The sequence below is a fragment of the Nematolebias whitei genome, chromosome 7, assembly GCF_014905685.2.
Source record: "Nematolebias whitei isolate Nwh7 chromosome 7, NemWhi1, whole genome shotgun sequence".
NCBI classification, from domain to species: Eukaryota; Metazoa; Chordata; class Actinopteri; order Cyprinodontiformes; family Rivulidae; genus Nematolebias; species Nematolebias whitei.
The window spans coordinates 23034211-23049320 of record NC_056504.1 but is presented as its reverse complement, the minus strand read 5'-3'; the positions used below and the strand labels follow the sequence as shown (position 1 = coordinate 23049320).

At 42.1% G+C, this 15110-nt stretch overlaps 2 protein-coding genes across 2 annotated transcripts in view; both read right to left on the bottom strand.

The window, feature by feature from the left end:
* Positions 1-15110, bottom strand: part of si:dkey-156n14.3 (zinc finger protein ZXDC) — a 124229-nt gene that overhangs the window by 77017 nt on the left and 32102 nt on the right. Inside the window, exons 6-8 of the mRNA XM_037678688.1 lie at positions 14019-14791; positions 9134-9218; positions 8890-9050 (exon numbers count right to left, since the gene is read on the bottom strand). Of these exons, the coding sequence (XP_037534616.1) occupies positions 8890-9050; positions 9134-9218; positions 14019-14791 (1019 nt within the window). The remainder of the gene's footprint in view (positions 1-8889; positions 9051-9133; positions 9219-14018; positions 14792-15110) is intronic.
* LOC119411760 (zinc finger protein 618) lies at positions 2393-5633 on the bottom strand. Its single transcript, XM_037678689.1, has 5 exons — positions 5371-5633; positions 4200-4423; positions 3616-3940; positions 3116-3323; positions 2393-2940 (listed from the first exon to the last, which is right to left on the bottom strand). The coding sequence occupies exons 1-5, from the start codon at positions 5455-5457 to the stop codon at positions 2585-2587; spliced, it is 1200 nt and encodes a 399-aa protein (XP_037534617.1). The 5' UTR covers positions 5458-5633; the 3' UTR covers positions 2393-2584.

The following is a 15110-nucleotide window of genomic DNA, read 5'->3' as shown; positions in this document are numbered from 1 at the left end:
GGGGGGGGGGGCAGATCAGCGGTTTCAGTTTGTTTATGTCGGGTCCTCGCCTCCTCCGGCTGGAGAAAGTGCAGCCGGGACTAACAGCTGGAAACCGGGAGCCGCCGGACACAGCAGGGTCGTTGGAACGATCCGATGGTACAGCTGTTGGACCCGGGTTGGATTCGATTTGTTGGATATGGTTGGAAATACCGCAGCTGGGCGCGCGCTCGCTGCACGCCTCCGACCCGATGTTCTGCAGCAGGCAGGACTCCGCAAGGAATCCAGGTGGAGAAACCTCAGTCCGGTGGACAGCTGTAGCTGAGGAACGAGCGAGGCTAGCTTTGAGCCTCACGAGGTGGCCAGCACGTCTCCCACGTCGACGAGATCGATGTTTTCGTGCAGGCACGAAGGCCGCGAGCTGGAGATACCCAGGTACGTTCCCAAACAGCGGAGGTGGTGGCCCAGAACCACGATCAAAATGTTCATAAGAGGCGAGATAAGTGGTGGAAAATTGTAGATTGAGCAGTTGCTGGCGATCATACACCAGTAGTGAGTTGATCTTATTGAAGAAAAATGATAAAAATAGCAAAAAAAGAAAGAGTGGATAGAGGTGAGCGGCAAGCCACCAGCTCGGGCGCCATCTTGGAAGCTGACAGTGGAGCTTCATGGTGGAGGTAAGTTAAACTTTAAAGGATTTTTATGACTAGTTGAGCTTTCATCTCTCAGCTTAGATGATGTTTTTTGAGTAATAATAACACAACCATGTTATTGTTGATGTTTTGTTCTAATGTCAATTAGGGAGATGATCAGAGCCCTAAACTCCAGAGAACCACAGAGAAGATTCAGGCAGAGACACAGAGGTGCAGATGTCTGCATCATCCTTACCTCATTGAATCCAGTGACCCGCTGGTGGAATGTGAGGGACAATATGTCAGTGCTATCAAACTTACAACCAGGTATCTGTGTATGCAACAAGCATCATCTACACCCTCAGAGTGAACATTTTCTACTGCTGGAGACACCATCAGCCAGGTACAGGCTTGTTTGTGTCACAGAAAGCAGACATGTTGATTTTTCTGAAAAAAAAAAAAACTTAAATGAAAAGGTCCTCAGTGTGTAGCAGTGAGCATTAGACTAGAGGATGACACAGGAGTAGATTTTCACTCCTGTCCTGTCCTGGTCCAACAGAAAAAAATCCTGTCCTGTCCCAATCCTGGTCCAGAGTAAAAAAATTAATCCTGTCCTGTCCTGCTCCTGGTAACATGACTCCTGCTCCTGTCCTGCTCCTGGTCAGAATCACTCCCACTCCTGTCCTGCTCCTGTTTTTTTTTCCTCTTCATTTAATTTTTAAGAAATGCATTGAATTTGAATTGATTTTCTAACCATTCCTTTTTAAATTACTTTGTGTTCTGCAGTTTGATTTCAAAAGATATGACAGTAAGAGTTAATCTGTGGTGAAATATGGAGGCATTTATTGCCTTAATTCAAACAAAAACCTTGACTAAAGGTCACAAAACAAATCCATGGCCTGTAGTCCTTATAGTTTTTCTACAGAGGATTAGCTGCTGAGTCCCTGTTTCTGGCTTTTTTGAAGGTCAGTTACAGTAAAAACAAAAAATGAAAACCAGTACATGGGTCACACCATGTCTACCTTAGATGAAAGAACCCAAACAGAACAAATAGAAGTTGCTTTTTACTAATTTATTGAGCAATTGTTTCCTTCCCTTTAGACAGTAACGTTCCTGTCATGGTTTAAATTGCTTAAATAAAAAACTAAACAAAAAAATTGCACCAAACAAACTGTCATCAATGAACAAAACTGCATAAAGGCATTACATTCATATTGTACCTGAGTTTTTGAAAAAGGAAAAAAAATGTGCATATAATGCAAATACTAAATAAAAATACAACTGCCATATATATATATGGTGGTTGACTGGTGCAAATGTGCTGCAAACAACTACACACACAGCAATACTACAGTGGTCAGCAGGTGCAAACTGCTAACATGCTGCAAACAGCTAAACAAACAGTAATACTACAGTGGCCAACAAATGTAAACTGCTAACATGCTGCAAACAGTCAGCTACTGCACACACAGCTAACAGTTAAAAAGCATTGCAAACGCATAAATGATGCAAACTCTAAAACAACAACAAAAACAAAACAAATGCAACAGAAAAATGCAGCGAAAGAAAAAAACCTGCAATTACAGAAAATAAAACATACAACCCAAAAAACGAATGCAAAGGAAAATGCTGAAAAGTACTCTACTCAGTGCACATTAAACTCATAAAATAAGCCAACTTTGGGCCAGTTGCCACTCAGCTGTAATGTATTTGCAGGGTTCTGTTGACCAGACCAGCAGTTGTTTTGGTGTTATTTGTATTTGAAGCATTTTTCCTTTGCATTTTTTTTTTGATTGTGTGTCATCTATTTTCTGTGACTGCAGATTTTTTTTTTCTGTTGCATTTGTTTTTTTGTTTTGGAATTTGATTCATTCCTGTGTTTGCAGCACGTTTTAACTGTTTGCTGTGTGTCTGTCAGCCACCGTGCATATCAGTCTACTTTTCCACTCTTCAGCACATATGAATAGTTGTCATTATAAATTGCTATGTAGGAACAAAAGTTCATCTACATTTTCTGGATTGAGGGTGGAACGCCTCTCCTCAATCAGTCTCCCAGCAACACTGAAACTACGCTCAGAAGGAGTGCTTGTTGCTGGGATTGCTAGCAGCCTCTTGGCAACTGGCACTAGCCCATCAGACCTCTCATGCCAGAAGTTGAGCAGAGACTGGAAGCCTGTCAACTTAGAGTCACTCATGTACTCTACCACGAACTGGCGGCCCCATGACTCTGAAATACCACCACTGTCCCCCTCCTGTTGCTGCTTTTCAACACAAAAGGAAAAGAAGTCGTGCACCTCTGTGGGACTGGGAACTGCCTCTCGGGGTGGACCTTTGGAGAGAAAAAAAAAAGAGATTCTTATAGAACATTACCTATATTGGACATTACCTATTAGATTATACAGACGTGTGTGTGAATGAATGCCTCTAAATAAATGATAGGAAGAAATGTTGTTATTACATTTTAGAATTGCTGTGAGTGCTCTGTTGATGCTAGTTTTACTCACCCTGTTTCTTCTCAAGGCTTCTCGCTCTCTCCTCTGTCCCTGCTGTTTCTGTGAGTGCTGCCAGGGTGTTGATGACCTCCTCATACTCCTGACCGGAGAGCGTTTTCCTCAAGAAACTCCTCAGGCTAGGAGAGAGAGCTGTGGCTAGCTTATGGTACAGGTGGATTTTGAATTTCAACTCCACTGCCTGGGCCAACTTCTCTTTCAGCTAGAGGAGGAGTGAAACCACATGATGACACATGCAATGATATGATAATGATGTATGCAACATCATTATTACGGGACATAAAAAATTCTCAGGCGGACAGGCACTGTGCTTTATTTTAGGCGTGGAGGAGTTTTAAATTTATTTCAAATTTAACTTGTACAATGTTTCTTTTGGAAAACATCAGACTCAGTTCTGTTCTTGCCTTTATCACTGTTACTGAATAGGGCCAAACTCCTGTTAGCTACTTGAATGATCAAACTAAACAATAAAAATAAACAAAGTATTATATTACCTCTTTCACAATTGCACTATCTCCATCCTGGATCAACAAACCCTGCAGCAGGGTTGCCTTGGTTGGGAGGACGAGGTGAAGAGTAGGTGCCTGATCGATGGAGAGGTGCCTGGTAGCCTCATCAAAAGGTTTCAGGAGCTGGATGACGTCCTCAAGAAGGTCACAGTCTATGTTGTTGAGGTAACGGAGCTCGCTTCTGCGAAGCAGGATGTCGTGCAGCTTACCAGACTTGAGAGCATCATTTATTGACTGGAGCATGGCAAGTCTGGTGTTCCACCTCGTCTCCACAGCCTGCTTCAGTGACTGGTCCAGTGCTTTTTGTAACCTAAAATTGAAAGAAGACCGTGCACAAGTCAAAATAGAGTTACAGGGACTATAAAAATTGCAATTTATTGGCCTTTCTTTTGGAAAAAATATTTTATTAAAAAGAAGAGCTTTACAACTGAAACTAAGTCAAGAAAATGTGACCTTTGCAGTTATAAATTACAGTACCTCAATTTTTCTTTATTTATTTCACTTATCATATTTTATGATTATTTAAGCAGCCTCACCAGGCAGAGATTACAAGATTTGATGTATCTTACCCTGCCCTTTTGAAATGTGTGACCAGGGTCTTTGCGTCCTTAAACAGCTTGATGACGCTGCTGTGTACTGGGTTGTCCTCATCCAAGTGGTCAAATACGTGTTTTAAGATCAAGTTGATATTATGGCCGGCACAGGAGAGTCGCACATAATCCTTGAAAGCAGCGATCATGTTTGAGCCATTATCTGTCACAAACACAGTGTGCTTGCTCAGGATGCCAAATTCCTGTTAGGTAAAAAAACAAAACAAAGATAAACCAAAAACTTAGCAAATAAGAAGACCAGACATATGATAATCATTAAACAGATTGATCAACAGTCATGTAATTGTACGAAGCACTTTTCAATAAATTTATAGTACTACATTAGGACAAAACATATTACACATATTACACATGTGTTGTGTATTAAATGAAGGAAAACTCCATCTGCAATTAAGGTAAAATACTATGGTAATCTGCCTAAGTTGCTGCCTACCACGGCACAGACTGATGTACAGCGAAGGACCGTGACACACGCTTACTGATGCACTTAGTTATATTCCAGGTTAGTCTGCTCCTGCAACCTGGAACACCTTTCAGCAGGAACTGAAGTTGTCCACCTTAATTTATTGTGAGGGGTTTTAAACATTTCTTAATGTCAATAGAAATCTCAAAGCAAATATATTCTTGTTTTTAGTATTTTACATTTTTTATGGCACATTGATTTATTTTTTTAGACACTACTTTTATTTTAACTGTATTTTTACAGCATTTTTACTGTAGTTTATCGTTATTATTGTTCACTGTTATTGTTGTCTGTACTTTATATGTTCTGTCTGTCTGGATTGGAACAGGTCTCTTGAAAACGAGTCCTCGTGACTCAATGAGGTTAGCCTGTAAAGGTTGAATGAAAAATATATATATTTGTCTTTTCTATTGTTCCTTCTGTGACATGTTCTTGTTATTGCTGCACCATGTTCTCATACTTTTCCCAATTTTACGAATTAATTGGCAATATTTATTGCATATGGACTGTACTTATATAGCGCCTTTGTCTTATTTCAAGACACTCAAAGCGCTTTCCACTACAATCTGTGCCTCATTTACCCATTCATACAGCTCTGTACTAGACCTCTACAAAGCTAATATGCCATGTAAATAAAGATAATTATCTCATTTGAGTGTGAGATACCTGAAGGATTTTCTCCACAGTCCCTCTGATGTGTTCATTAGATTTGACACCCTCCATCTCCCTTGTGGCCAGAATACGGTTCACCATCTTCCCATCCAAGATGTAATGGACTGTAACGGTGATGTAGTGTGTGTTTGTCCTTTCCTCTGTCCAAAGGTCTGTCGTGATTGCATGGTCTCTAGTCTGCACCAAAGGAATTACGTATATTGTTATTAGCTCTCAAAGTATATTACATGTAAAACAGATGACTAATTTATAGTTGAGAGATTAAGCAGTTTAAAAGGAGGAGAAAAAACAGATTTAGTGTTAGGAAATCTATAATTAGACTACTGCATGATGTCAAGGTAAAATGTTTGTACTGTATTATAAAATAGAGCAGCGTGACAGACATACCTGATGGAGCTCTTCCATGACCATTTTTTAAATTTTATCGTATTCTCCTTGAACATGACGAGAGACCGTGCGTCCACATGGCAGTATGTCTTGTGCCTCAGCGTTGTTTCCATACTTTGCTCCAATGTCGATTGCCTCCTGTATGACGTCGATGAAACCTTTCCCATCTACTACAGCAAATGGTCTCAAATCTACGCCGCACATGCGGGCTATTTTGTTGGTCATACGAGACTTGACTCCTGACGGTACTTTTCGTTTAATGAATGAAGAAATGCTTGGCTGATTCGTTCCGAAATTAGCCTTGCAAGTGTGCCTCTTCAGACCGCTCGTCCCCGAGTCAGTGGCGTACTTTATTATAACTGAGCATGTTTTGCAAGCAGCGTAGAGCGTCTTCACACCGTCACACTCGACTCTCATAAAGTTCTGAACTATTAGCGCCTTCCCTGACAGTTCTGTTAACCTAACAGATGCGTCATTATTCCTAACTTTGCGTTGCAAAATATTTTTTACCCTCTCGGTTTCTCCGCTGGCGTATGCTCCCTCCATGATGTTGGTTGATACAGTAAACAAAGGTTGGAAAAGGCGGCCGGAAGTAGCTGCTGGAAAAGGCGCCGGAAGCTGTTGGCGCAGCCGCCTGTCTGAAATTTATTATTATTATTATTTTTTGCCTATTTCTTTTTTTGTCCTATGTTGGCTCCCGCTCCCGTCTGCTCCCGTTAAGTTTTTGTCCTGTCCGGTCCCGATAACGGGAGTTATAATAAAGTTGACTCCGGTCCCGCCGGAATCCGGCCGGATTCACGTGACCGGCAGTACTCCCGAAAAAATGTCATCCTCTACATTAGACACTGACGTGTCACTGGTTTATAACTGGTCTTTTGACCTGGAAATTATTTGTTTGTTTTTATGTAAGAAAACTGCTTGGAATGGAAAAATACCAAAGTTAAAAAATAAAACTCACAATTTGTACTGTAATGTGTAACATAATTTTATTCTCGTCTCTTCCTTCTTCCTGCTCTGCTCTGCAGAATGTCTAGTAAATATGTGCTTGTTTGTGCGAAGTGTTTTTTTCAATATTAGGGGTTTTTCTCAGCCAAGAAAAAAGTCTGATAGGAATTTTTTTCACCTCCAATTCCTACATGTGTCCTGTTAACCACTGTTTTTTGTCTGTCCAAACAGGTCTCACTTGTAAATGAGTCTTCGAGGTTCAATGTGATTTATCTGTTTAAATAAAGGTTGAATGAATGAAAAATTCTTGTTAGAATTAATAGTAATTACAAAATTGGTACCGAAAAAAGAACCGTCCTGGAAACGACACCGAAGTGAAGGTACCGACACAGACACCGGTACCAATTTTTTTAGAAAGGTACCCAGCCCTAATAGCGCCACATTAAACTGCGGTAAAGTTAGTTTTACATTGGACATTCGAGCTCCGTGGGCGGTGCTCTTTGCTCAACCAGAAAGAGGCGACTCAACCCCGGCCAGCCGCGTCCAATCTGACCCGCTCAGTCTGCTCGTCTCTGAGGAGGAACAGACTGAGCGCGGCTGTCCCAAATCAGGCTGCTTGCTTCGGATTGAACAAGAAGAAGACATCGCTGAAACCACGGAGCTCAAATTTTTACCGAGAAGTTGCTAAACTTCATCATGATTCATGACCAACCACTATCAGTTGTAGAAAACGAAAGATTGCACAGCTTGATACTTGCAGTCAAGATATAGTTTACCCTCCAGGAGCTATTTATCAGTACAACAGTAAACAATCATAAAAAATATATGATTTGAAAATTATATTAAAAACATAAACAGCTATTATAACGATTTATCAGGACTCTGTACCACAGAGCAGACAGTGTCCCCACTAACTCAGGAGCCAGGCAGAAGGAGAAATCCTACACAAGACAGGCTCTAGAGCAATGTGGATATCCTAACTGGGCATTGCTGAAAGCAGAGAAGAAACCCAAACAGGACTCCAGCCAGCCATCAGGTGAAAAGGAGGAACACCCAGACCTGTGGTCATTCCGTATGTTGTGGAAGTATCAGAGAAACTGAGACGTTTATTTTCTAAACATGAAGTCCCAGTGGCTTCTAAACCCCAAAATACATTACGGCAAAGACTGGTTCATCCCAAAGATCCAGTCCCCCGGCACAAACAGAGTAATATTGTGTATGCTGTTCAGTGTCAGGAGGGCTGTGTTCAGTCTTACATCGGGGGGAACTAAACAGCCACTGGCCAAAAGGATGGCCCAGCACACAAGATCAACATCATCAGGCCAGGACACTGCGGTCTACACTCATCTCCAGGCCAGCGGTCACTCTTTCAGAGATCAAGATGTTCACATCCTTGATAGAGAGGAATGATGGTTTGAGAGAGGAGTAAAGGAGGCCATCTTTGTGAAAAGAAACCGTCCATCATTAAACAGGGTTGGAGGCCTCCGTGTTCAACTGTCCCCCTCTTACAATGCTGTTATTGCTAGTATCACTCAGCCCCCTGTGAATAGCAAACAGCCATCAGGGTGCTAATGATCCATCGTTAGGCTGATGGTCCTCCTCGATTATGTGAGCAGCTGGTTTTGGCTGTCAGCACCAAACTGGTTGATCCACTGCGAGAGGGTGGTATTTATAAGACTGAGCTGAATACAGACTGAGGAAGTCTTTTTTGAGAACAGACGAAACGTTTCTACAATTTTTTTTTTTTTTTTTGAATGTCCAGAGGACCAGATTTAACCCTTTTAAATGGTAAATGGACTGTACTTGTATAGGGCCTTTCTATCTTATTTCAAGATACTCAAAACACTTTACACTACAATTTGTGCTTTATTTACCCATTCATACAGCACTCTACTAGATCTCTACAAAGCTAATTGAACAAATAATTCTAATGAGACTAATCAGTGCTTTAGATCACATTCATACACTGATGGGACACACATCAGAGGGGTTCAGTGTCTTGCCCAGGGACACTTCAGCATGTGACTGCTGGTGGATTTGAACCCCCAACTCTCTCATTGGAGGACGACTGCTCTAACCACTCAGCCACAGCCGCTCCAGATTCTAGATTCACATGGAAAGCTTTTGAACTGGTTTTAACCCTCAGACTAAAAACACTAAACATATGCAGAGTGATCTGACCTGCAGCAGCTGAATTTGGACATACTGAGCCCCGGTGACAGGATCCCGCCAAGCCAAGCCCCCGCCGGCTGCTTCAGCCCCGTCACTGTATTGAGAACCAGAGCAGGGAAGGGGTACTGCTGCTGTAGTCACTTTGGATCCTTTAGGCTTTCTCTGGCACACTGGAAAAAAAACCAATCATCATCATCTGACAGTAAATGTATTAATTAGTTTCATCCAAATCAAAGTGGTGAATTTTTCTCACCAGATGTAGCTGAGGTACCCGTCTGCTTCTTCTTCTTTACTAGCTGGATAGCTCTGTAGTCAGTCCTGGCTGAGCCTCCACTTCCCTACAGCACAACATTAGTTACAATTAGTTTTATTATTATCACCACACAGTTTGATGGTGCTATTAAATTCACTCAATCTTTCCAATGACTTCAAGTACTGAATGTATATGTCCAAAAGTCTTGAGGGTATGTCAGCATGTTGGACACAGTTTTCATTAGGGGTGCACCGACACATCGGCCCCAATTTCCTTAATTTTTGGAAATCGGAGATCGGCCGATACTTGCACGAGAAACCAATTTTTTTTGTTGTTTTAACAACAATTGTTTAAACTTCTTTTATATTTCAGAGCACCACCTCATGGCCAGATAAAACAAGTTTGTATTGTTTCTAGGATATTGTTCAAGGATATGTTTTTCAATAATTTCCACATCTCTCTTGTAAATGAGTCCTCGTGGCTCAATGGGACTAACCTGTTTAAATAAAGGTTGAATGAATGAAAAATAAAATAAGATTAGAAAACAGAAGGTGCATTGTGACCTCATGACACCTGACAGTGTCGCTTATAAAACAAAATCGATATCGGCCAAAATCTGAATCGGTAGGTCAGACTTTTTAGAGATCATTAGGTACGTTTACATGGACATAAGTAACCGGATCAAATGGGCGGTCGGAATAAAAGTGTGTCATGTAAACACTCCATTAGGGTTTTTTTTTGTGTATTCGGTGTGATCCGATATAATTTGTGATCAGAACGAAACGGGTGGTTTACGCCGATCCGTAACCCGATCGGTGTGCATGTAAACGCTTGATCTGTTCGTTTTTATCTGATCGTGAAAAACTGACCTGACTGCGCATGTGCGACTTTGCCATTTCCGCCTGGCTAATGCTAATAATATTAGCATGTCAGGGGAGCAAAACTGGTCGGTGAGCGACACAACATTTCTACTAGAAACTTTGAAAGAGCTCAAAATGATCTGTATGCTCAGTCAGGGAGTGCAGTAACGTCTCTACCATCATTAAAAACTGTCGCGGGTCCATTTTGGGTGCTCAGGTTTGTTTACGTTCACCCCGGAAGTAGAACTTCTTCTTCGGTGGATTTTTTTTAAGGAGAGTTTACCACTCTGCGCATGTCAGTACTGTTGTTCAGAACAATGCCCGCTGCATGTAAACGCTCGTCATGAACAGATTGTGCCCATGTAAACAATACATTTGAATTATTCAAACAGAACACATTTCAATCCGGTCAAAGAATTCTGCACATGTAAACATAGCTAATGATCGGCCAGAAAGCTGCAATAGGTGCACCTTTAGTTTTCATACGTCTGTGTAAGTTGTCTAAAACTTCACGATGTGACAGGCCCAAACAATTAACAACTAAGCTCTGAGCAGCTTCACAGGTATTAGCATCATTAGTCTTGTTAGCATAGCTAACAGAACAGTGATTCTCTGAATCAGTAAATTCTGCCTCATAGTTTTCCAAACAAGCAGCGGCTTGGGGCAGCTGTGGCTGAGTGGTTAGAGCAGTCATCCTCCAATGCAAGAGTTGGGGGTTCAAATCCACAAGCAGTCACATGCCGAAGTGTCCACGGGCAAGACACTGAACCCCTCATCGCCTCCGATGTGTGTCCCATCGGTGAATGAATGTGATCTAAAGCTCTGATTAGTCTCTTTAGAATGATTTGTTCAATTAGCTTTGTAGAGATCTAGTAGAGTGCTGAATGAATGGGTAAATGAGGGCACAGATTGTAGTGTAAAGCGCTGGATTAGATAGAAAGGCGTCATATACAGTTCATTTACCATTTATATCCGAACCCACTGAGTTTCATCACAAACAGGTTGGAAACAAAAAGGAACAAAGTGAGCTGCAACTTTCTGCCTGGTGGGTGTCAATGACTTACAGCTCAAACCTACGATCAACTCACATGATGAACAGCTGATAAGGTTTTTGTAGAAAATGTTTACAAATAACAGCTTCTTGATCTTTTTGTTTTTTTCTCTGACTTTACTTGTAAACATCCTACAGACAGACCATGCAGCTTAGTTTTCTCCACAGTAAAACCTCGACTCATGAGCAGAGCGGCAGCAGCTTGTCTGTGGTGAACTTTCTGACCAGCTCATCACAAACCTGGACCATTAAACGGAGCCCCATGTGATGCTCTGATAATATTTGGACAGAGAAACGAGCAGGGAAAGCACAACTCATCAAGACAACTCAAAAAGGACAGAATTTAAATCAGTGCTCAGAGAGTAATCAATAAATGGTCATTTATACTCCACTATGAAGAATAATCAGTCCAACAGGGTGTGTTCACCAGAAATTTGAAATCGGAGTGTGCTCATTAAACCCAAGCATAATTTTGGGGGTGGGTAATCTGGGAGACCGCTGATTCAGGAACCACATCCTCAGAGACAAAAACATTTGTTTGTTTTCCATGGTGGGGGAATTGGCAAAGGACCGTCCCTTTGAGCTGGAGCCATGACAGGTTGCAGGACACACAGTCTAGTGGTGGTACAAATGTAAACCAAGTTCTGTTAAATTATCTTGAGTGGATCAGACGTTATGGTCAAGACAAGCAAAGACCTTAACAACACTTGACCTTGATTTGTGATCTTGCCCTTGAAGCTAGGGCAATTAAAAGTGTATGTGACACAGTGACGTGCATCTATCCTTCATCTTTACCCTCTTCTTCCTTTTCGGGTCACGGTAGTGACGTGCATACAGGTCCTTCTCAAAAAAATAGCATATTGTGATAAAGGTCATTATTTTCCATAATGTAATGATAAAAATGAAACTTTCATATATTTCAGATTCATTGCACACCAACTGAAATATTTCAGGTCTTTAATTGTTTTAATACTGATGATTATGGCATACAGCTCATGAAAACCCAAAATGCCTGTCCCAAAAAATTAGCATATTTCATCCCACCAATGAAAGACGTGTTTTTAATACAAAAAACGCCAATCTTCAAATAATCATGTTCAGTTATGCACTCAATACTTGGTCAGGAATCCTTTTGCATGAATGACTGCTTCAATGTGGCGTGGCACGGAGGCAATCAGCCTGTGGCACTGCTGAGGTGTTATGGAGGCCCAGGATGCTTCGATAGCGGCCTTAAGCTCATCCAGAGTGTTGGGTCTTGCATCTCTCAACTTTCTCTTCACAATATCCCACAGGTTCTCTATGGGGTTCAGGTCAGGAGAGTTGGCAGGCCAATTGAGCACAGTAATACCATGGCCAGTAAACCATTTACCAGTGGTTATGGCACTGTGAGCAGGTGCCAGGTCATGCTGAAAAATTAAATCTTCATCTCCATAAAGCTTTTCCGCAGATGGAAGCATGACGTTCTCCAAAATCTCCTGATAGCTAGCTGCATTGACCCTACCCTTGATAAAACACAGAGGACCAACACTAGCAGCTGACATGGCACCCCAGACCATCACTGACTGTGGGTGATTCACACTGGACTTCTGGCATTTTGGCATTTCCTTCTCCCCAGTCTTCCTCCAGACTCTGGCACCTTGATTTCCGAATGACATGCAAAATTTGATTTCATCCGAAAAAAGTACTTTGGACCACTGAGCAACAGTCCAGTGCTGCTTCCCCAGGTCAGACGCTTCTGCCGCTGTTTCTGGTTCAAAAGTGGCTTGACCTGGGGAATGCGGCACCTGTAGCCCATTTCCAGCACACGCCTGTGCATGGTGGCTCTGGATGTTTCTACTCCAGACTCAGTCCACTGCTTCCGCAGGTCCCCCAAGGTCTGGAATCGGCCCTTCTCCAAAATCCTCCTCAGGGTCCGGTCACCTCTTCTCGTTGTGCAGCATTTTCTGCCACACTTTTCCCTTCCCACAGACTTCCCACTGAGGTGCCTTGATACAGCACTCTGGGAACAGCCTATTCGTTCAGCAATTTCTTTCTGTGTCTTACCCTCTTGCTTGAGGGTGTCAGTGATGGCCTTCTGGACAGCAGTCAGGTCAGCAGTCTTACCCATGATTGCGGTTTTCAGTAATGAACAAGGCTGGGAGTTTTTAAAAGCCTTAGAAATCTTTTGCAGGTGTTTAGAGTTACATTGTTGATTCAGGTGGTTAGGTTAATAGCTTGTTTATAGAACCTTTTCATGATATGCTATTTTTTTGGGACAGGCATTTTGGGTTTTCATGAGCTGTACGCCATAATCATCAGTATTAAAACCATTAAAGACCTGAAATATTTCAGTTGGTGTGCAATGAATCTGAAATATATGAAAGTTTCATTTTTATCATTACATTATGGAAAATAATGACCTTTATCACAATATGCTAATTTTTTTAGAAGGAACTGTATGTATCAATTTCATGAAATGATCTTGAGCGGATCAAAGTTCTGTCTCGGACGAGCAGACCTTGTTTTAACGTTGACCTTGAAGTGATGAAGAGAAGTGATGATGGATGGGTGTATGAAGTTTTGTTAAATTAACTTGAGCGGATCAGAGGTATGGGTGGGACAAGACAAAGTTTACTGATGTACGTACGACAGAGACTGTACCATGTTAGGTGCAGCAGCTGGCTAACAGGAAATTAAGCAGCAGCAACCTTTTGAGAATAAATTAGGGGTGTTATTTAGAGCTAAAGGTTTGGCCGACCTAGGAGCGTTGCTTCTTGCTACTGAAAATTAGTGTTGACGTGAGAAGTTGATCTTAAAAAAAATTTTTATCGAGGTTTTTTTTTTTCCCACAAATCCCAAGTCTTGTAATTCAGTGTGGTATAAAACACTCTGAGTGACTATAAATACACACTGACTGTACAAATGTAAACATTTCTTCACAGCACAACCAGCAGACCATGTAAAGGTTAGGAAGTGGAAAAGTGTGGTATCTCACCAGGAAACTGCTTGGTGACACAGGAAGTTCTGGGTCCTTCTGTGGTCTGAAACTACTGCTGTGACTTGGAAAAACAAACTGAGTGAGGACCTTTCCTCCCTCCTGAGGAGCCAGCACCTCTACACACCCCAGCAGAGGCCCGACACCTCCCTGGACACCCACCTCCATCACCTTAGAGGGTGAGACCAGCAGCTCAGGGACCGGGGCCACAGCTAAGGAGGCTGAGGTTTCTAGGTTCAGGCAATTAGAAGAACTGAGGGAGTGCTGCAAACTAGGATCCACAGAGGCACTCACACCCTGTATTGTTAGAGCTGTGAGAGTTCCTAGGGTCTCTGGGGTAACTGTCTGCACATCATCCAAGTTCAAAGAGCCCTGTGGGGTTAGAACTTCACCCACTGTTTTTTCCAGACCATGTTGATGGATGATGTCAGCGTTGGCTGTCATAAGTGGATCCAAAGCCTTGGCCAACGTTGTGCTGGTGCTGGTAACAAGTGTGGTGCCCACAGAGGAAGGGTCAATGGTGAGAATGCCTGAGTTGACCAGAGACAAGTCCATTGTGAAGCCGTTAGAGCTGCTTCCAGTCACTGGGATTCCCACTCCAAGGCCAGCAGAGTGTGGTTTTCCTCCAGGAACAGACAATAAAGAGCTGAGGTCCAAGTTGGTCAGCTGGTCACCCACGGCAACACCAGTGCCACCAACTGAGGCTGGAGTAGAGCTGACAAGCTCACTGCTGGGAGTCAGGGCTGGGGTGGTTTCCATTTGGTATAAAACATCTGCAAAGGAAAAGGTCAAAGGTTACCCACAGACCAGTACAGGTATATAATACTGAATGTGTTCTCAAATGGGTAAGACTAGCAGTACACTGCAGTTTGGACTTTTCATGTTCTTACTGTTCAACAATGCAAATCATTGTTTACCAGAATGTTCACTTTTAGGCCAGTTTAATCCCAATTTCAGCTAAAAAAATGCTCAAAAAGACTAACAACCACTAACATGCTCCAGTTTGATGTCTAGATCTAATACTAATACTAATACTAGTAATACTTAAATAGCTGCTCAACAAGAGTGAGTTCATTGTTTTTTTTTTAGCCT

Coding starts and splice junctions, on each gene's coding strand:
- LOC119411760 (XM_037678689.1), bottom strand. CDS start 5,457: ATGGTGAACCGTATTCTGGCCACAAGGGAGATGGAGGGTGTCAAATCT. Junction 4,424..5,370: donor CTGTGGAGAAAATCCTTCAG/GTATCTCACACT, acceptor TTTACCTAACAG/GAATTTGGCATCCTGAGCAA. Junction 2,941..3,115: donor AAGCCTTGAGAAGAAACAGG/GTGAGTAAAACT, acceptor TTCTCTCCAAAG/GTCCACCCCGAGAGGCAGTT.